General features: G+C 55.1%; 1 protein-coding gene across 6 annotated transcripts in view; it reads right to left on the minus strand.

Moving 5' to 3' along the window:
• LOC105467847 (transcription factor AP-4) overlaps positions 1-20,761 on the minus strand; it is a 67,190-nt gene that overhangs the window by 2,351 nt on the left and 44,078 nt on the right. For 5 of the 6 annotated variants that reach the window (XM_071084043.1, XM_071084044.1, XM_071084041.1 and 2 more), the window contains 5 exons: positions 3,512-3,677; positions 3,300-3,398; positions 2,752-2,922; positions 1,237-1,377; positions 868-1,023 (listed from right to left, as the gene is read on the minus strand). In XM_071084043.1, the coding sequence (XP_070940144.1) occupies positions 868-1,023; positions 1,237-1,377; positions 2,752-2,922; positions 3,300-3,398; positions 3,512-3,586 (642 nt within the window). In that variant the 5' untranslated portion in view covers positions 3,587-3,677. Of the gene's footprint in view, positions 1-867; positions 1,024-1,236; positions 1,378-2,751; positions 2,923-3,299; positions 3,399-3,511; positions 3,678-14,028; positions 14,270-20,761 lie in introns of those variants that run through there. The other variant, XM_011717610.3, reaches the window with a different exon arrangement.

Raw genomic sequence — 20,761 nt, forward strand, 5'->3', positions numbered from 1 at the left:
CGATTCTCCTGCCTCGGCCTCCGGAATAGCTGGGACTACAGGCATGCACCACCACATCCAGCTAATTTTTGTATTTTTAATAGAGACAGGGTTTTCACAATGTTGGCCAGGTTAGTCTCAAACTCCTGACCTCAGGTGATCCACCCACTTCGGCCTCCCGAAGTGCTAGGATTGCAGGTGTGAGCCACCCCACCTGGCCATATGTTTATGTATTTTAAAGCTTGCCTATTAACTTATTAAAGGCCTTTGTTATTAATTGTATTACACAATTAGGAAGGTTTATGAGCAATTAAAATTCGAGGAGATTGATGGATTTTTTTTTTCCTGTTTTGGCTTTTTTGGTTGAGTTATTTATTTATTTACTTATTTACTGATTTCTGACATTGGGTCCCTCAAGGGGCCCTGTTGAAGGCTGAATGCAACTATCACTTCAAGCTTGACCCACAGAGCTTCCTCCTCTCTAGGAGGCCCAACTGTCACCAACCCTGCCACCTGCATCTCCATCCAGGTCCTAGGAGATGGAGGTGAGACCATGTTCCGGACCAACCCAAAAGCTGAATGCAGGAACTCTTTAACCAGGGGGTTCTGGAAGCAAAGGACCCTCTCCGGAAACCCCATATTGAGGGAAGGGACAGTCTTCCTGGCCAACTCCTCCTACTGGCATGGTAGGCCCTGCCCAGGTCTCTAGCCCTCACATTCTCCACTTGCAGATCCGAGGAGGGGGCGCCCCAAGGTTTCCAGCCCTCCACCCCCTCCCACACAAGCGCCATCTTCCTCCTCTTCCGCCCCTTATTTTCTAGTCTCCCCTAAAGAGCCTGTTCCTGGAGTATGACCCCCACAAGCTGCCCCTTTCCCAAGCTCAGGTACCTGCACGATGGTGTCCAGATTTTGCCGGGATGTAGAAACAGAGTTGATGACCGAGGAGGGGCCCATGGTGACGACGTTGATGTGGTGGGAGGGAGGGGGAGGTGGTGCCGGCACGATCACCGTGGGGTGGTGGGTGGGGGCCGGAGGGGGCAGAAGCTGCAAGACAGAAGCCCTCAGCCTTTCTCTCAAGGCTTCTCTCGGCCCATCCACCTCCCTTTCATGCAGAGCCGGCCAGTGTATATATAACTGCCTCACCCCCTTTATATTAAGAAACAGAGAGGAGGTGGCCTAGGGAGAGGCTTCCGCCATTCAAGATCCCCTGTCCCCTTCCCGATCCCCAGAGCCCCCTCCCAGGCGCCTCCTGCTCACCTGGGTCCGCAGGTGCTGCTGTTCCCGCTCCAGCTTCTCCTGGTGCAGCAGCCTCACCTGTTCCTGCTGCTGCTGCAGCTGCACCTGCTGCGCAATCACCTTGAGCTTTTCCGGGTACATGTGGGCCTCCAGCGAGCGCACCTGGAGGCAGGACAGCCTGGGCTCAGGGCCAGGACCGGGAGCACACCCTGCCCTATCAGTCCTACAGCAGCTCATTCACTCCTGCTGAAAACCCTACCACGGGGCGGGACCCCCTCAGCAGAGGCCAGAAGCCTTTCCAGAGCCCTTCAGTCCCTGGCTCCTCTCGCCTCCCACCTCGGCCCCCACTGGACCATGCTCCCTCCTGCCCGAGCCTTTGCCTATGGCTTTCCCTCTGCAGGGGAACACCCTTCTCTGTCCTTTGGTTAACTATGAGACTCAACTTCCCACTTCCAGGGAAAAACCGTGGGGCGTCCCTTGAAAAACCCCTCCTGATGCCACAGCTCCAGCCTGGCCTACATTATGGTTAAGTTTTTTGTTTTTGTTTTTTGGTTTCTTTGAGACATGGTCTCCCTCTGTCACTCAGGCTGCAGTGTAGTGGCACAATCACAGCTCACTGCAGCCTCCACCTCCTGGGCTCAAGTGATCCTCCCAGTTCAGCCTCCCAAGTAGCTGGGACCACAGATGTGCACCACCACACTTAGCCCCTTTTTTTTTTTTTTTTTTTTTGAGACAGGGTCTCACTCTGTCGCCCAGGCTGGAGTGCCATGGTGCAATCACGGCTCACTGCAGCCTCCACCTTCTGGGTTCAAGCAATCCTCGCAGTTCAGCCTCCTGAGCAGCTGGGACTACAGGCACACCCCACCACACCTGGGTAATTTTCATATCCTTTTTGGTAGAGACAGGGTCTCACTATGCTTCTCAGGCCAATCTCAAACTCCTGTGCTCAAGCGATCCTCCCACCTCAGCCCTCCAAAGTGCTGGGATTACAGGTGTGAGTCACCATACCCAGCCCATCGTGTTTACTTTTTTTTTTTTTTTCTTTGAGACGGAGTCTCACTCTGTCGCCCAGGCTGGAGTGCAGTGGCAAGATCTCGGCTCACTGCAAGCTCCGCCTCCTGGGTTCACGCCATTCTCCTGCTGTAGCCTCCTGAGCAGCTGGGACTACACGCGCCAACCACCACGCCCAGCTAATTTTTTTTTTTTTTTTTTTTTTTTGTATTTTTAGTAGAGACAGGGTTTCGCCGTGTTAGCCAACATGGTCTTGATCTCCTGACCTCAGGTGATCCACCCGCCTCGGCCTCCCAAAGCATGGTTACATTTTTGAGATCTTTTGACTAATCTCCCCCACCCCGATGCAGACGGTGGCCCCCGAGGGCAGGGACGTGTCTGGCTTGCGCCCCACTCCTAGGCCTGGCACCGCAGCAGATGCTCCTGCAAATAGGGCTCAACCCAGGGCCACAGAGCATGAGGGGCGACCTCAGGCTTCACGCCCGCTGCACCGCGCGCCGCGCCCAGCAGAGGGCGCTGCCTCACCTGCTCCTCCAGCATCATGCGCACCGAGCGCTCCTTGTCCAGCTGCTGCCGGAGCTCAATCATCTCCCGCCGCAGGTCCTCCGCCTTCTCGTCCTCCCAGATGTCCGGAGAGCCGATGCCTTCGTCCTTGTCTTCTGCCCGCCGTCGCTTGGGGGACGAGCCGCTCAGCTCCTGGGGACCCCAAGGAGTCGGTCAGTGTGCCTGACACCTCGGTACCACCACGGAGATTGGGGCTCCATCGCAGCCCCCCAAAGCTGCCCAACACAGGTGAATCTTCATTAGGGAGCCCCTTCTGCAAGTCCAACAAACCAGCCAAATGCCAGGAGAATGGGCTGCTTTCCAGAACAGTCACCTGGCTCCTTCCAGAGCCCACTCCACCGCACTTGACCGATGGGGAAACTGAGGCCAGGGCAGGAAAACAAGTGCCTGGAAGTACTTGTCAGTGGGCAAGAAGGGGCCTGCAGCCACACCTGAGTCCCAGGCCCATGGCTGGGTACTAGGCATGCCCATGCCAGGGAGAGGGAGCCAGGAAGGAGGACAGGGCGCACCTGGATGAAGCGCTTGAGCTGTGTGTTCTGCTGCAGGAGCCTGGTCTTCTCCTGCTCCAAGGAGAAGATGTACTCGGCTGTCTGCTGTAGAATGGCTGCCTGAGGGCGTGGAAAAGCCGAGAGTCAGGCTGGCAGTGTTTACCAGAGCTCACTTTCCTCTCCCGGCGGGAGCCTGCCGCCTCCTCCAGGAAGCCCTCCCTGCTCTCACCCACCTTGCTGAGCTTCTCTCCATCTGTGTGGGGGATGAGGGTCTTGAGGGACTGGAATCCCGCGTTGATGCTCTGCATGCGCCTCCGCTCGTTGCTGTTGGCGATCTCCCTTCGAATCCGCCGCTCCTGGTCCCGCTGAGTCTCGGGAGTTAGTGGAATGTTGGCAAGGCTGCCAGAGAGGACAGGGACAAGCTCGGCCAAGACGCCCTCTTTATCATTCATCTCCAGAGGGCCCCAGTGGAACCTGTATCCCTCCCCTCCTGCAAAAGATGCCAGGCCACCCCCACGGGGTGATGGAGGGGTGCTCTTTGGGACACCAGGGCGGACTGAATCAGCTGACTGAGGGTAAGATAGTCCGCTCAGAACCCACCCCGGCCCAGGCACAGTAATCCCAGTTCTTTGGGAGGTCAAGGCCAAGGATCATTGAGCCCAAGAGTTTGAGATCAGCCTAGGCAACGTAATGAGACCCTGTCTCTACAAAAAAATAAAATTAGCAAAGTGTGGTGGTGCACGCCTGTAGTCCCAGCTACTCAGGAGGCTGAAGTGGAGGATTGCTTGAGCCCAGGAGTTGGAGGCTGCAGTAAACTATGATCACGCCACTGTGCTTCAGTCTGGGCAACGGAGCAAGACCTTGTCTCAACAGCAACAACAAAACCCATCCCGTCCCTGGCTTTCCTCATGGGGAGCGGTCTCTCCTCCGGAACAGAATTCCCAGTGTGTCTGAACATCGAAACATCCAGGAGCTTAGAAACTGTGCAGACGATGGGTGCTGGCCCCAGCGTCTGACTAGCAGGCCCGGTGGGGCCCAGAAACGTGGGTGGTGTGATTCTGATGCACGTGGGATGCAGACGATATTCAGGGACGCTGTCCCTGCTCCTGGAGCACTTCTGGGTGACTTGCTGGGCACCTGGGGCACCTCTTCAGCGTCTCAGGCTTTGCCACCCCAGGACTGAGGAAGACATCCGCGCTCCCTTCCTACCCTCACGGCCACGCCTCGCACCACAAGCCCCAGCCCCACTAGGCTAAGACTTCACAGAAGACAAATACCACTCACTCTCCAAAAAGACATCAAGCCAACAACCCCTGGGGACACTGTTCCCCACAGCCCACCCACTCCAAGAGAGAGATCCACCCCGTGCTGGAGAAGCGAGGCTCCCACCATGCTGTGGGGAGCGCTACTGACCCTTGCTGGAGCAGCAACCAGTGCGGTGAGAAGGCAGCCAGGGGAAAGAGGGCGTGGCTGCTGGCTGGGGCGTGGCTTCGGGTGAGGGCGGGGCGTGTGCGCCAGGGGGCGGGGCTGCGGGCCAGGGAGCAGAGGCAGCAGTTGTGGGCCCAAGGCCACGGTCCCGAGGGTTGGGCCTGTGTGTGGCCTGGAGGAGGCATGTCCCCCTCCCTGGACCTCCCCTGCAACTCCCCCCGCCCCTGGCCTGATGGCTTCCAGATGCTGGGCTCCCAGCAAAGTCTGCCGGCCCCACCCGAAGCCGCAGCCCGGGCCTCTTCCTGAGGGGCCCTCCCGGGGTGCCCTGTTGCAGGACTGGTCCAAGGGGGCTCACGCCCCTGAATCTGGGAGAACAGGAAAAGGGTTCTGGGCAGCTCCTGCTCCACTGACAGGGGCAGTCTGGGGTCAAGGGGCTGCCAAGTCTAACTCCCCTGCTGTATGCCCTGTCCCCTTCGCCAGTCTGCAGGCGGAAAGGAGTTTGCATGGACCCAGGAGGGAGCACATCTGCAACAGCTGGAAACAGCCGTGGCCTTCCTGGCCCCACCCAGCCTGCCCCATCAGTCCAGCCTTGGCTCCCTGTGGGACCCTGGACGCATCCCTGCCCCTTCCCGGGCCTCAGCTTCCTCTGCCAATAGAGAGGTGTCCGACGCCGGGAGTCTGGATGCAAATCAGCCTCCTTCCGTCCTCATCAAGCCAAGCCCCCTCCTCCATCAGGACCCAAAGGCCCAGGGCCTGTACCCAGGGTACAAGTCACTTACAGGGTCTTGAAATGTCAGCACTGCAAAAGGGGCCCATGCCCCCCACGTTCCATGAGAGACTTTAGGGTTCAGGGCAGAGAGGGGATGGTTTTAGGGTCAGTTAGTTGGATATCAGTGCCCTCACTTCTCCCAGTTCCCCTGCCCTGAAGTGGAGGTAACAGGGGGACTGGAGCAGGCCTGCTGCACAGCTGTGTGTGGCCCAGCCTTGGGGCAGAGTCCAGGTCCCCAGGCCTGGCATGGCCTCAGACCATACCATCTCGGAGAGGCCAGCAGGCCAAGGGGACCAGGACTGCTCTGCAGTGGGTGGCTTAAACGTGGGGCTCTTTGGAAGTAAGAGGTGGGAAGAGATGTCCATAGCAAGCCACAACACAAGGTAAATGCAATCTGGAGGCAACGCCATCCCCCTCAGGAGAGATGTGGGGAGAGACCCCCGCCCATCCAGCCCCTGGGCCCCTCCTGGCGATGCCCAAAGGCCAGAGCTGACTAGGGCCTGGGGGTGAAAAGGGAGCACCAAGTTCAGCCTTGGGCCACCTGAGAGCTGGCCCTCCTGGAGGGTCCACAACAGATGGGTACATTGCTTTTTTTAAGTTTTTGGCTAGAATTTTCTCACTGAATTGTCACAGTCTTCCTGAGTCAGGTGGCCTGAAGACTCCCGTGTAAAGAGGGGCACACAGAAGTTTGGGTAGGGACCAGCTGCAGCAAGTACTGGGACTTGAACCCTGACCCCAGAACAGGTGTCAGGCCATAGGCCAGAATGAGCTCTGACCGTCCCACAGACCCAGATGCCCCAACCGGCAGGTGACAGTTATCCCCATAAAAGAGAAGACGAGCGCAGGCGCAGTGGCTCACACCTATAATCCTAGCACTTTGGGAGGCCAAAGCAGGAAGATCGCTTGAGCCCCAGAGTTCAAGACCAGCCTGGGCAACAGAGTGAGACCCCATCACTACAAAAAATTAAAGAAATCAGCCAGGCATGGTGGAGTGTGTCTATTGTTCCAGCAACTCAGGAGGCTAAGGTGGGAGGATGGAATAAGCCCAGGAGGTTGAGGCTGCAGTGAGCTGTGATCGTGTCACTATACTCCAGCCTGGGCAACAGCGTGAGACGCTGTCTCAAAAGAAAAAAAAAAAAAAAAAAAAAGGACCAGGCATTCGGAAATCGCTGTAATCGTGTAACTCTTTTTATTATTTACAGACCTCATTTACATTTTTCCTTGCCTGATTCTCACAGAAACCCAGTGGGGTGGCCAAGATTACAGCGAGCAAGCAATGCAGGGTCCTGGGAAGGGAGGTGATGATCCCAAGGTCAAGCAGCCAGACGGGGCACAAGAGCAACCTGCAGATGCCAACCCACTGAAGCGCCTCTACTGACCGCTGGTTCACACAGCCCACCACTTACCAGAAGGGAGGGTGTGACTGTAAGCTCAGCCACCACCCCTGTCCCTCTGAACACAAGCCCACAAGTGAGGTGACTTGCCCAAGGTCACACCCAGCAGCCGGGCAGGGCAGGGTGCAGCCAAATGCACCCTCCTGCACCTCCCGGCCCAAGTCCCACCAATTCCTCTGCTCTTGGGAGCTGACCCTCAGCCTCTTCTTTCCCTTCCCCACAAGGCAGCCCACTAACTGGGAGACCAAAGGAGACCACCAGACCGGAGTCCTGAAAACCCCAGCCGGAAGTTCTCACAAGGAAGAGGAGCTGGGGCTGGGATCAGGGGCCTGTGTCACCTCCTCCTCTGCACCAGAATCTGCCGGCCCAGCTTCTCCAATGCTCCATCCTGCATCCTTCCTCTCCAAAGCCATCAGCCCAGTCTCCTGGCTCAGAAACCAGTTGCTGGCTAACCTAGTGCTTAACTTAGGTTAAGCACTTTCTTAAATCCAAGAAAGCAAATTTCCCCCTCAAAGGTACAGTTCCTCGTGGGGACCTGAATATGCCACCAAGATCCTCAATTATAACTCACCTAAATTGCCCTGGAAGTACCAGCCGACAAGAGTCCTTTAATAGAATGCATTCTAACCAAGGCTTCTGATTGGTGGAAAAGGAGCTAACCAGGGGTTGTGATTGGCGAAGTGTCGGCTAACCAGGAATTCTTATTGGTGGAATGCTGACCAACCAGGGATTCTGATGGCTGACCAACCAGGGGTTCCTGTTGATGAAGGATGGTTAATTGAAATTTCCAGGTGATACTGCACTGGATAAAGTGGATTTTTCTGCAAATGCCTGAAAGTTTCTGATAGCTCTTTCTGGGGTTTTGCATTTACAGTTAAGGTCTGTAAAGGTCCTACACACACACTAAAGGTCCACTATCCTCTCCCTGGCCACTTCAGACTCCTCCAGGTGAGAATCAAAGGTGGCCCAAGTCCACTGACACCGAGGTTCTCTTTTTTTTTTTTTTTTTTTTTTTTGACTTGAGCCTCGTTCTATTGCCCAGACTGCAGTGCAGTGGCACAATCTTGGCTCACCGCAATCTCCGCCTCCCGAGTTCAAGCGATTCTCATGCCTCAGCTTCCCAAGTAGCTGGGATTACAGGCGTGAGCCACCATGCCCGGCTAATTATGGGGGGGGGGAGTTTGTTTGTTTGTTTGTTTTTTGAGACGTAGCCTTGCTCTGTTGCCCAGGCTGGAGTGCAGTGGCGCAATCTCAGCTCACTGCAATTTCTACCTCCCGAGTTCAAGCAATTCTCATGCCTCAGCCTCCAGAGTAGCTGGGATTACAGGCGCCCACCACCATGCCCGGCTAATTTTTGTGTTTTTAGTAGAGACAGGGTTTCACCATGTTGGCCAGAATGGTCTCAAACTCTTGACCTTAAATGATCCATCCGCCTCGGCCTCCCAAAGTGCTGGGATTATAGGCTTGAGCCACCATGCCCAGCCACACTGAGGCTCTCTTGCTTCTCACAAGCCAGCCTCCTGGGGCCAACCAGGGGCTGCCCTAGATTTAGGAATAAGACAGGTCACTGAGCAGGCAATGGCCAAGGAACAAAATTTGGGCACCAGCCTTGGATGCTAAGACCAGAGCCGCCACACCTACCACCACAGCACTCACAAAATCTGAGACTGACACTGGTGTCTTAACCAGACACTTAGGGGGATGGGGCACACCCTTCAAGTCTAGAACCCTGCCAGGTACCTATCCCTGCCCAGCCCAAAGCTAAGTACCCCCAATCCCTCTACACCTGCCTGCCAAGGTCCAGCCTCAAACCGGCCGCTGAGAACTTTCCCACTGCCCTGAAGTCACTCACACACCTCAGGGTCACTTAACATCTACACAGTCAACATGGGAAAGTCCACACGGGATTCTCCCAGACCCAAAAAAGCACTAAGGCGCTCACTCATCCTTCTCTCACCTAATCAGCCCAAGGTTCTCGTCCATGCTCCATCCCCACTGCTGCTACACCACTCACCCACACTCTGCGCTCTGACCAGGCCAGTCTGTGCCCTTCCCCGCGGGCCCAGAACACACCATGCCCAGGCTGTTCCCATCAGAAACATCCCTGCCTCCCTCCCCCAAAGCTCCTCCAGCCCATCAGTGGGAATCCTGCACTGGGCTCAAGTGCAAAAAGTCCAGCCTTGCCACTTACTAGCTGTGGAACACCAAGCCTCAGTTTCCCCCATCTGTAAAATATGGAAACATTGCTTCACTTCCCAGGGTCATGGTGAAGTTTAAAAGAGATCAAGAAAGGCCGGGCACGGTGGCTCACGCCTGTAATCCCAACACTTCGGGAGGCTGAGGTGGGCAGATCACCTGAGGTCAGAAGTTCGAGACCAGCCTGGCCAACATGGTGAAACCCCCCTCTACTAAAAACACAAAAATTAGCCAGGTGTCATGGCGCGTGTCTGTAGTCCCAGTATTCGGGAGGCCAAGGCGCAAGAGTTAGTTTGCACCCAGGTGTCCAAGACAACCCATGAAACTCTTAGGGGGGTCTACAAGACCTTTTAGGACCACGAAGCTGTGAGCTGCTGAAGACAGGAGTCACATCCTGTTCATGGCTGTATCCTCAGTCCCAGCAGAATGTTGTTGCTTCATAAATAAATCAGGGACCCAACGAACACTCCAAAGCCTTCAATTTTCTCGAACTCCTTCTTATGGGAGCTTTTTAAATTTTATTTTATTTTTTAAATTTTATTTTATTTTTTAAATTTTTATTTATTTATTTATTTATTTAGAGGCAGGGTCTCACTCCCATCACCCAAGCTGGAGTGCAATGGCATGATCTTGGCTCACTGTAGCGTCAACTTCTTGAACCCAGGTCATCCTCCTTCCTCAGCCTCCCAAGCAACTGGAAGTACACACCACCACACTCGGCTAGTTTTTTGTATTTTTAGTAGAAACAGGGTTTCGTCACGTTGCTGAGGCTGGTCTCAAACTCCTGGGCTCAAGTGATCCTCCCGCCTTGGCCTCCCAAAGTGCTAGAGTTACAAGAGTGAGCCACTGTGCCCAGTCTTACTGTTTTTTTTAAGAGGCACGGTCTCTGTTACCCAGGCTAGAGTGCAGTGGTATGATCATAGCTCACTGTAATCTCCAATTCCCAGGCTCAAGCAATCCTCCTGCCTCAGCCTCCCGTGAGCCTCCCATGAGCCTCTCCCTGAGACTACAGGCACATGCCACCATGCCAGGCTAATTTTTTAATTTTTTGTAGAGGTGGGGTCTTGCTATGTTGCCCAGGCTGGTCTCGAACTTCTGGGCTCAAATGATTCTTTCGCCTCGGCCTTCCAAATTACTGGGATTACAGGCTTGAGCCAATGAGCAGGGTCCAGGAGCTTTAAGATACAGATGGAGCCGGGCGCAGTGGCTCATGCCTGTAATCCAAGCACTTTGGGAGCCCAAGGCGGGCAGATCACGAGGTCAGGAGATCGAGACCATCCTGGCTAACACGGTGAAACCCCGTCTCTACGAAAAATACAAAAAAAATTAGCCGGGCGTGGTGGCAAGCGCCTGTAGTCCTAGCTACTAGGGAGGCTGAGGCAGGAGAATGGCGTGAATCAGGAGGCGGAGCTTGCAGTGAGCCGAGATTGCGCCACCGCACTCCAGCCTGGGCGACAGAGCGAGACTCTGAGACTCCGTCTCAAAAAGAAAAAAAAAAAAAAATACAGATTGAGAGTCCGGGCACAGTGGCTCATGTCTGTAATCCCAGCACTTTGGGAGAATGAGGCGGGCAGATCACAAGATCAGGAGATAGAGACCATCCTGGCCAACATGGTGAAACCGCGTCTGTACTAAAAAGACAAAAATTAGCCAGGCATGGTGGAGCGGGCCTGTAGTCCCAGCTACTTAGGAGGCTGAGGCAGGAGAATCGTTTGAACCCCGGTGGCGGAAATTGCAGTGAGCTGAGATTGTGCCACTGCACTCCAGCCTGTGCGACAGAGTGAGAGTCCATCTCAAAACAAACAAACAAAAAAACACAAGATACGGATAGAGACTACCATATACCTGCCCATATACATGCCTTTAAGACTCTGAATGTTGCCGGGCATGGTGGCTCAAGCCTGTAATCCCAGCACTTTGGGAGGCTGAGACGAGCGGATCACGAAGTCAGGAGATCTGAGACCATCCTGGCTAACACGGTGAAACCCCGTCTCTATTAAAAAATACAAAAAAAAAAAACTAGCCGGGTGAGGTGGCAGACGCCTGTAGTCCCAGCTACTCAGGAAGCTGAGGCAGGAGAATGGCGTGAACCCGGGAGGCTGAGCTTGCAGTGAGCCGAGATCAGACCACTGCACTCCAGCCTGGGCGACAGAGCGAGACTCCATCTCAAAAAAAAAAAAAAGACTGTGAATGTCAGTGGCTGGGCGCAGTCGCTCATGCCTGTAATCGTAGTACTTTGGGAGGCCAAGGTGGGCAGATCACCTGAGGTCAGGGGTTCAAGACCAGCCTGGCCAACCACCATGGTGAAACCCCATCTCTACTAAAAATACAAAAATTAGCCAGGCATGGTGACACATGCCTGCAATCCCAGCTACTTGGGAGGCTGAGGCAGGAAAGTCGCTTGAACCTAGGAGGCAGAGGTTGCAGAGAGCCAAGATTGCAGCACTGCACTCCATTCTGGGTGACAGAGTGAGACTCTGTCTCAAAAAAAAAAAAAGACTGAATGTCATTTTAACAGCTACCAGGCACTTTCTATACTCATAGCTAATTTTCTCACAGGTGCACTGTTTTCCAGAGACAGAACCATTAGGCGACAGGTCCAAAACCTGCAGCTTGTGTGCGCAGCACTGTGCCCTACACTCCCCTCTGGCAGGCCTGGGAGACAGAAAGGGAAATCCCTGCTGGTCACTGAGGGATGGAGCAAAGCCCACCAGCCTGAGATGACCCAGAAAAGCAAATGCATCTGGCCAGAAAGTCCTGCCTAAAGCACACGTTTGATCCCGGACAGGCTTCCCACCTCACCCTACAACCCCTACTGAAGATAAACAAATCCAGGACCCCCAACTCCACGCCTAATGCACAGCTGACAACTAACTGTCTTGCAATGGACATTGCTGTGCCCAACCCTGGGCGAAGGCTCTACACCTTCAAGCCCTTGGCCTACCAAGATCCAGCTACTCTAGAGGACTGCTGGTATCCTCCAAAGGGAAGCTTGGGGCAGGGATAAATTGAAGCCAGAATCTTAGGGGGCCCTGAGAGGACTCACCCAAGGCCCAGGCATGGCAGCCAGAGGGCCCCCCAACCCTGCCCAGGATCAGGCCCAGAATGTCCTCTCCAGCAGGCACAGCAGCTCAACTGCACCACTGCAGGCTGCCCAGCCCAGCCCTGCAGCAGCCTGCAACCCCAGGACAAGGGTTCAAGTTCCAGCTCTACCACTTGCTGTAGTGGTCCCTTCTGCAGTCTCTGTGTCCTCTTTACACAGAATCAAAAGACACTTCTGACTCATAGAAAGATTATGACAATTCAATGAGAAAATTCTAGCAAAGTGAGCCCCCAGAACCTAAAAACAGCTCAAGAATTTTTTTTTTTTACTTATTATTACTGGGTCCTCCAGGTGGGCCTCGTGCAAGGGCCAGCCGGGCATCCCTGCCAGCTGCCAAACCCATCATCTGGCCCAAGTCTAGGTATTGACTGGGAACTTCAGAGTAGCCTTAAGGTGGGGACCCCTGGGGCAGCGGGTTGGGCAGGAGTTGTCTACACGTGTGCAGCAACCTTCCCTCCAGGCCGGATTCCGAGGCGCTAGTGACCACCAGCCTGTGCCACACCGGCGGGCTCCTCCTCCCTCAATCCCCGCCCAGACTGCCTCGGGCGGCAGAGCACGTGGCTCCAGCCCTGGGGAGCCATTTCGCTCCTGGAGCAGCGCGGCAGGAAAGGGGCCGCAGGTCCCAAACTTGCGCACTCCGTAGAACGCCCACCTCCCCCATACCCCGCCCGGGGGGTCGTTCAAAATGCAGATGTCCGGGCGCCAGCGATCAGAGTTCCAGGCATGTGCATTTTAAGAAGTGTGCGGGGTGGCTTAGCTGTGTGTGGTCCTTGAATCCATCACCCTTTGGGTTTCGAGCAACCTAGGACCAAAGCTTGCAAAGTGGCTTCTGGGGAGGCCTGCGGATCTCGGGCCACCCACCCGGCCGGGGGACCCGACGCTTTCGGTTTACGGCAGGGGGGAGGGGCGTTGGATGGGAAAGTTTGCAGAGGAAACCCACGTGCGGCGGGAAGCTGCCCTGCGAGGCTAGAGGCAGCCTCAGGTGTCCCCTCCCCAAAAGGCCTGCCCACCTGGCCTGCCTTGCCCACCGTGCCCATGGGTCCGAGCTTTGTGCAGGGAAAGCGTGGCCCAGGAGCGCCTACAAATCCCACAATGCTGCACCAGCAGGATGCGGAGAACTACAGCTCCCGCGAGGCCGCGCGCAGAGGTCCGCCTACTCCAAGAGGGCTGCAGAGTCACGTCCAGGCCTCGCTAGTAAACAGCGCCCGGGAGCGGGCGGGCGAGCGAGCGGCAGCCAACGTGCCCCGGGCCGCGGCGCCCCTACCGGCCGCGCGGGCCCCTCGGGGCCCGCCCACCCCCCACACCCACACGCGAGCACGCCCCCAACCCCGCTGCAGCCCCACTCTGCAAACACGCACAGTGCCCGGCTCCCCGCCCCCACCCCGCGCCGGGAGCCGCGGCATGGCTGCATTGTAGCCGCCCTAGCTACACCCCCACGCGCGCCCCGGGCCCCGAGACCCCCTTGGATGGGGACGACCTAAGATCGCGAGGAAGGAAGGAGAGGAAGGAAGCCGCCGCGGGAGGGGGAAAGAGGAAGCGCGGGGGGGAAGGCCACCAGCACCAAGCATGGCCGGGACTGCTGCAGAACCACGTGGGTCTGTTTGCAATTTACAAACGTTGCGACTCGCCCGCCTGCAGCGGACAAAAGTGGCCGGGGCCGCTTGGGGCCCCCATGCTCCAAGGGAGGAGGGTCCCGGGGCGGCGCGAACCCGGCGCGTGGGGCTGCAGCCGTCCCGGCAGCTAAGAAAGGCTAGCGGGGTCGGCGGCGCGGGCCATGCGTGCGCACACGCGCGCCCGCCCGGGCGGGCTAGCCGGGGTCTGCAATGGTAGGAAGGGGGTGGGGGAAGGAGGAGTACACACCTACAGAGCCCTCCTATCACTTCTTTCTCTGTTTTCCTGAAATGTTGCAAAGAGGGCACCTTCTGAGTGGGCACCATGAAATACTCCATAGCGATCGGCCCCCCTCCTCTGCACGAGCCAGGTCCCGCGATCAGCCGGAGAATGCAAGATGGAAATCCGAATCAAAGGGCAGCGCCGGACGGAGGTGCAGAATCGGCCGGTCCCAGATGCTGGCGGCGGCGGCGGCGGCGGCGAGGGGAGGGAGGCGGGCGGGAGGGGCGGGAGGGAGGTCTCTCCGGCCTGCCTCCCCGGGCGTGTGTATGTGTGTGTGTGTGTGTTTGCAGCTGATCAGATGTCTGTTTCAAGGCGGGAAACAGCTGGTAAAAACTCAGCACTCCCCCGGCCTCCTTCCGCGGAGTAAGGAATTGCATGTAAACAAAGGACTATTTGCAGCGCCCCCCAGGCGGCGCGAAGCCGGGGCGAGAGGGGCGCGGGCCCCCGGGGACCGGCTGCAGCCGGGGTCTGCAGGCCTCTCGCTGGGCACAGGGGGCCGGGGGCCGCGGGCGGGCTTGGGGGGCGCGGCGTGAATGGAGCGAGCTGCGGCCGAGCTACATGCGCCACTATGGGTGATGAGGTCCATCAGCTGACAGGTTGGCAAGCGTTGCAAAAAAAAAAAAAAGGCCAGCCACCGCGCGGGGAGGCCAGCCTGTGCAGCCCGGGGTCCAGCGGCTACTGCCCAGTGCAGGGTCCGCGCGCTCGGCCGGCCCGCGGGGAGGAGGGGGCGCGGCTGGGTCGGGCGTGCTGCGGCAGCAAGGAAGGCGGCCTGGGGTTCGCGCTTGGGGCTTCTGCTTTTTCACCATTGCAACTGCACGGAGCGGAGCCTCTCCGGTGTGCTCCCTTCGAGCCAAGCCCAGGGCCCCCTGGAAACTTGCGTCACAGCCACCGCTTCCCACATGTAACTTGGGGCTGACTTCCGAGGCCGGCCAGCCTCCTCTCTCCCTCCCTGCTGAGCTGCGCGCCGCTGAACGCACGGCAAGGACTCCGGATCCTGGGAATCCTGGACCTGGCGAGGGGACGGCAAAGGGCGCCTCGGATGCTGGGGCCGCCCTAGGAAACCCGGGCCCCCGGCGGAGAGGGGAAGGTGGAGTTGGGCCCGAACGGCAGCGGCCCCCGGGCCCAGGCTGCCGGCGCTGCCGGGAGGTCTGCTGGTTGCTGCCGGGTGTCCTGCTATTCCCCCCAGACCCCCACTGTTCCCTCCGCGGGCTGAAGGCTGCAGCTTCTCATTCATAACAAAGCCCGAGTGGGACTTGCACCTCCGCCAGGGTGCGCTCCCTACGAGGGGGTGACGACTTAGGGCAGGGACGGGGACCCTGGCGGCGAGCTTCCGTCCTCCGCTCGCACGCCCCACCTTCCGGCCCCAGGCCCTCCCTTGGCTCCTGGAGGGTTGGCTTCTGGCTCAGGAAGCCCACGCCTGCCTTGGAATGTCCTGGATCCTGCCCACAGCCTTCCAGGTTCCGCCTAAATCGCGCCTCCTAATTTGACTTATTCCTACTAGTAACAATAGTTACTGTTATTATTGGGAAATATTGTTATTAGATGTTGCCAGCACCCGGTGGATGCAGAACAGTTTTGCATACATGCTCTCCAATCCTTGAAGCAACCTGTTAGGCAGTTTCTCTAAGGAGAGATCCCAGACCACTTCACAAAAAAAGTCTCTGGAAGGCTTACTATATTTTTATTTAAAACAAACAAACAAACAAACTTTCGGCCGGGTGCAGTGGCTCACCCCTGTAATCTCAGCACTTTGGGAGGCTGAGGCAGGTGGATCACCTGAGGTCGGGAGTTCAAGACCAGCCTGACCAACACGGAGAAACCCCGTCTCTACTAAAAATACAAAATTAGCCGGGGGTGTGGTGGCGCATGCCTGTAATCCCAGCTACTTGGGAGGCTGAAGCAGGAGAATCGCTTGAACTAGGAGGTGGAGGCTGCAGTGAGCCAAGATCGTGCCATTGCACACCAGCCTGGGCAACAAGAGCGAAACTCCATCTCAAAAAAAAAAAACAAAAAACTTTTTACTGTTTTTCATGAATAGAGATGGGAGTCTCACTATGTTGCCCAGCCTGGTCTTGAACTCCTGGGACTCAAGGAATCCTACCTCTACCTCCCAAATTGCTGGGATTACAAGCATGAACCATGGATGGCCCTGGCAGGAAGCCTATTTTTAACTGCCCTTAGTGAGCAAGCTTTTTTTTTTTTTTTCAGATGGAGTCTTCCTCTGTTACCCAGGCTGGAGTGCAGTGGCACGATCTCAGCTCACTGCAACCTCCACCTCCTGGGTTCAAACGATTCTTCTGCCTCAGCCTCCCGAGTAGCTATGGCTACAGGCACACACCACCAAGCCCGGCTAATTTTTGTATTTTTAGTACAGACGGGATTTTGCCATGTTAGCCAGGCTGGTCTTGAACTCCTGACCTCAGGCGATCTGCCTGCCCCAGTCCCCAAAGTGCTGGGATTACAGGCATGAGCCACCTCACCCAGCAGTGAGCAAGCTATTCTGATGCATTACTGTCTCTTTATCCTCTCATTTTGAAGATGGAAAGACAGAGGCTCACAGTTGCAGATAAGGATGGACTCAGGAGTGCTGACTGCGGAAAGCCCTCGTTCTTTATATCACACTCATCCTCCGACCTGTCACACCTCACCTCTGATCAGGGCCTTATTTTGTACTTGCTTTTGTTCTTTTGCAGAGCAAAGCATTCTGTCATACTTGGTTATATGTGGCCTTCACATTGTTCTCTGGATGTCTCCCTGGTTCAATTTTTTTTTTTTTTTTTTTTTTTTGAGACAGAGTCTCGCACTGTCGCCCAGGTTGGAGTGCAGTGGCGCGATCTCGGCTCACTGGAACCTCCGCCTCCCAGGTTCAAGTGATTCTCCTGTTCTCCTGCCTCAGCCTCCCAAGTAGCTGAGATTACAGACGCCCACCACCACACCTGGCTAAATTTTTTGTGTTTTTAGTAGAGACAGGGTTTCGCTATGTTGGCCAGGCTGGTCTTGAACTCCTGACCTCGTGATCCATCCGCCTCTGCCTCCCAAAGTGCTGGGATTACAGGCGTGAGCTACTGCACCTGGCCTCCTTGGTCCAATTTTGTCTCCCAGAGAAGAGGGACTGTGCTTTTACTCTTTTCTCTCTTCGCGGGGGATGGTACAGGGCTGGGCACATACATGAACTGCAGAGAGTGACCTGCAAAGCTGATGTCCCTGGAGACAGCCTTGGCAGGAAGAATGAGAGGTAAACCCTAGGCACAAGTGGGTGGCCCAGGCAGACCCAGGAGCTGCCTGACCACACTGAACGGGGTAGCAGGTGCCCATTCCTTTTCCTAATAAATCAAGGAAGCCCCCCCAAAGCAGTGGCATTTGGAGTCCAGCCCAGGGGATGACAGAGACCTGCTTTTTAATTTGTCTTGGAAGTCATTTCTAGGCCGACACAGACTCTGGTTCCTGGGGCAAGAGTTGAGGTCGCAAAATGTAAGAGAGTGCCAAAGATCTCAACACCCAAGATAAATTATGTTGGGTTTTCCTTGTTGTTATTGTTGTTTCTCAGACACAGTCTCAGTCTGTTACCCAGGCTGGAGTGCAGTGGTGCAATCTCGACTCACGGCAACCTCCGTCTCCCAGGTTCAAGTGATTCTTGTCCCTCAGCCTCCCAAGTAGCTGGGACTACAGGAGTGCACCACTATGCCCAGGTAATTTTTGCATTTTTTGTAGAGATGGGGTCTTGGCATGTTGCCCAGGCTGGTCTCGAACTCCTGACCTCAAGTGATCCACCAGCCTTGGTCTCCCAAAGTGCTGGGATTGCAGGCATGAGCCACCACGCCTGGCCTCAAATTATGTCTTAATTTAACATTTTAAAACATCAAAATTGTCTGGGCACAGTGGCTCATGCCTGTAATCCCAGCACTTTGGGAGGCCTAAGTGAGTGGATTGCTTGAGCTCAGGAGTTCAAGACCAGCCTGGGCAACATGGCGAGACCCCGTCTCTACAAAACATATAAAAGAATTAGCTTGTTGTGGTGATGTAGTCCCAGCTATTCGGGAGGGAGAGGTGGGAGGATCCCTTGAGCCCAGGGAGGTTGAGGCTGCAGTGAGCTGTGATCATGCTACTGCACTCTAGCCTGGGTGACACAGCAAGACCCTGTCTCAATAAAACAAAATAAATAAAATAAATTACTGCCAAAAATCCATGGTAAACACATTCTCCACATTTTAATGACTGTCTCAGTATTACTGATTTTTCTCTTTCCCTCAGGCTTCAGTATTGCTCTCCAAGACACTGTTGTCGATGCTTATCTTTAAATTCAAATAATGGCCAGGCACAGTGTCTCACACTTGTAATCTCAGCACTTTGGAAGACCAAGGCAGGAGGATCCCTCGAGGCCAGGAGTTGGAGACCAGCCTGGACAACATAACTAGATGTTGTCTTCACAAAAAATAATAAAAAAAAAATTAGCCTGGCATGGTGGTGCATGCCTAAAGTCCCAGCTACTTGGGAGGCTGAGGCAGGAGGGTTGATTGAGCCCAGGAATTCAAGACTACAGTGAGCTATGATCACGCCATGGCACTTCAGACTGGGCAACAGTGCAAAACCCTGTCTTAATAATAAATCTGGCCAGGCACGGTGTCTGATGCCTGTAATCCTAGCACTTTGGGATGCAGAGGCGGGCAGATCACGAGGTCAGGAGATCGAGACAGTCCTGGCTAACACTGTGAAACCCCGTCTCTACTAACGATACAAAAAATTAGCCGGGTGTGGTGGTGGGCGCCTGTAGTCCCAGCTACAGGCTGAGGCAGGAGAATGGCATGAACCTAGGAGGCGGAGCTTGCAGTGAGCTGAGATCGTGCCACCGCACTCCAGCCTGGGCGACAGAGCCAGACTCCATCTCAATAAATAAATAAATAAAATAAACAAACAAATTTTAACTGGGAGTCCAAGGCGGGCAGATCACAAGGTCAGGAGATTGAGGCCATCCTGGCTAACACGATGAAACCCCACCTCTACTAAAAATACAAAAAAAAAAAATAGCCAGGCGTGGTGACGGGCACCTGTAGTCGCAGCTACTCCGAGGCTGAGGCAGGGGAATCTCTTGAACCCGGGAGGCAGAGGTTGCAGTGAGCTGAGATTGCACCACTGCACTCCAGCCTCGGCGACAGAGTGAGACTCTGTCTCATGAAGTAATAATAATAATAATAAAATGTTTTAAATTCAAAGACGGCCAGGTGTGGTGGCTCACACCTGTAATCCGAGCACTTTGGGAGGCAGAGGCAGGTAGATCACTTGAGGTCAGAAGTTCGAGACCAGCCTGGCCAACATGGTGAAACTCCGTCTCTACTGAAAACAAAAATTAGCTGGGCATGGTGACGAGTGCCTGTAATCCCAGCTACTCAGGAGGCTGAGGCAGGAGAATCACTTGAACCAGGGAAGCAGAGGTTGCAGTGAGTGGAGATCGCACCACTGAGCTCCAGCCTGGGCGACAAAGTGAGACTGTCTCAAAAATTTAAAAAATCAAAATCAAAAGCTGGTTCAACATTGATTTCTAATATTGATTTATTATAAATCAATAAATGTGTTTTTAATTTGTGATTCAGATATTTTGCTTATTGTAAATTTTTGGCATTAATTTCAATTTTTTTCTTGAGACAGGGTCTCATTCTGTTGCCCAGGCAGGAGTATAGTGGTAATATAATAGCTCTTTGCAGCCTTGAACTCCTAGGCCCTTGTGATCTTCCCAACTCAGCCTCTCAAGTTGCTGGGACTACAAGCATGCCACCATCATGTTCGGCAATTTTTTAAATTTTTTGTAGAGACAGGGTCTCACTATGTTGCCCAGGCTGGTCTTAAACTCTTGGACTCAAGCCATCCTCCTGCCTTGGTCTCCCCAAAGTGCTGGGATTATAGGTGTGAGCCACTATGCCTGCCCAATTTTGATTTATCTGAAGTATTGCATTAAAATTTTGTGAATCTTGATTACTGACAGGTTTGGTGCCCCCGTTAACTTTTGTTCCCCAAGCAAGTGCCCCCCTCGTATTACCCTGCTGCTTGTGATTCCCCCATCGAATGAGGTCTTACTGTAGCCCAGGCAGAAGGCAGCAGAATCAGGGCTGCCCATCAGCCTTCCAGGACCCCCTCTGTGTCCCCGAGGAACATGGGCATCATTTGCACAGCCCTGGAGAGGGACTGTCCAATCAGCCCTGGCTACTTCTTTCTGTGTTCACATATCCTAGTTGGCAACATGGAAGTCAAACAGAAACGCTGCCCTCAAGAAGCTCCCGACCACACTGCAGCGACAGGAGCTGTGCTCAGGAAATGATGACATTTGGAGACAATCAATATATGCCATAGGGCCACAAAACCAAATGCACTGAATGACATCTCCAGTGCCTGAAAAAATGAATGAATGAATGAATTGCCGCTGGAGCAAGCACGTCTGCCTCCTGCTCCTCCCCTACAGAACTGCCTTGACCGGGCCGGGCACGGTGGCTCACACCTGTAATCCCAGCACTTTGGAAGGCCGAGGCCAGTGGATCACCTGAGGTCAGGAGTTCAAGACCAGCCTGGCCAACATGACAAAACCCCATCTCTACTAATATACAAAAATTAGCCAGGCGTGGTGACAGGTGCCTATAATTCCAGCTACTCTGGAGGCTGAGGCAGGAGAATTGCTTGAATCCAGGAGGCAGAGGTTGCAGTGAGCCCAGAT

Source organism: Macaca nemestrina, chromosome 18, assembly GCF_043159975.1.
Source record: "Macaca nemestrina isolate mMacNem1 chromosome 18, mMacNem.hap1, whole genome shotgun sequence".
NCBI classification, from domain to species: domain Eukaryota; kingdom Metazoa; phylum Chordata; class Mammalia; order Primates; family Cercopithecidae; genus Macaca; species Macaca nemestrina.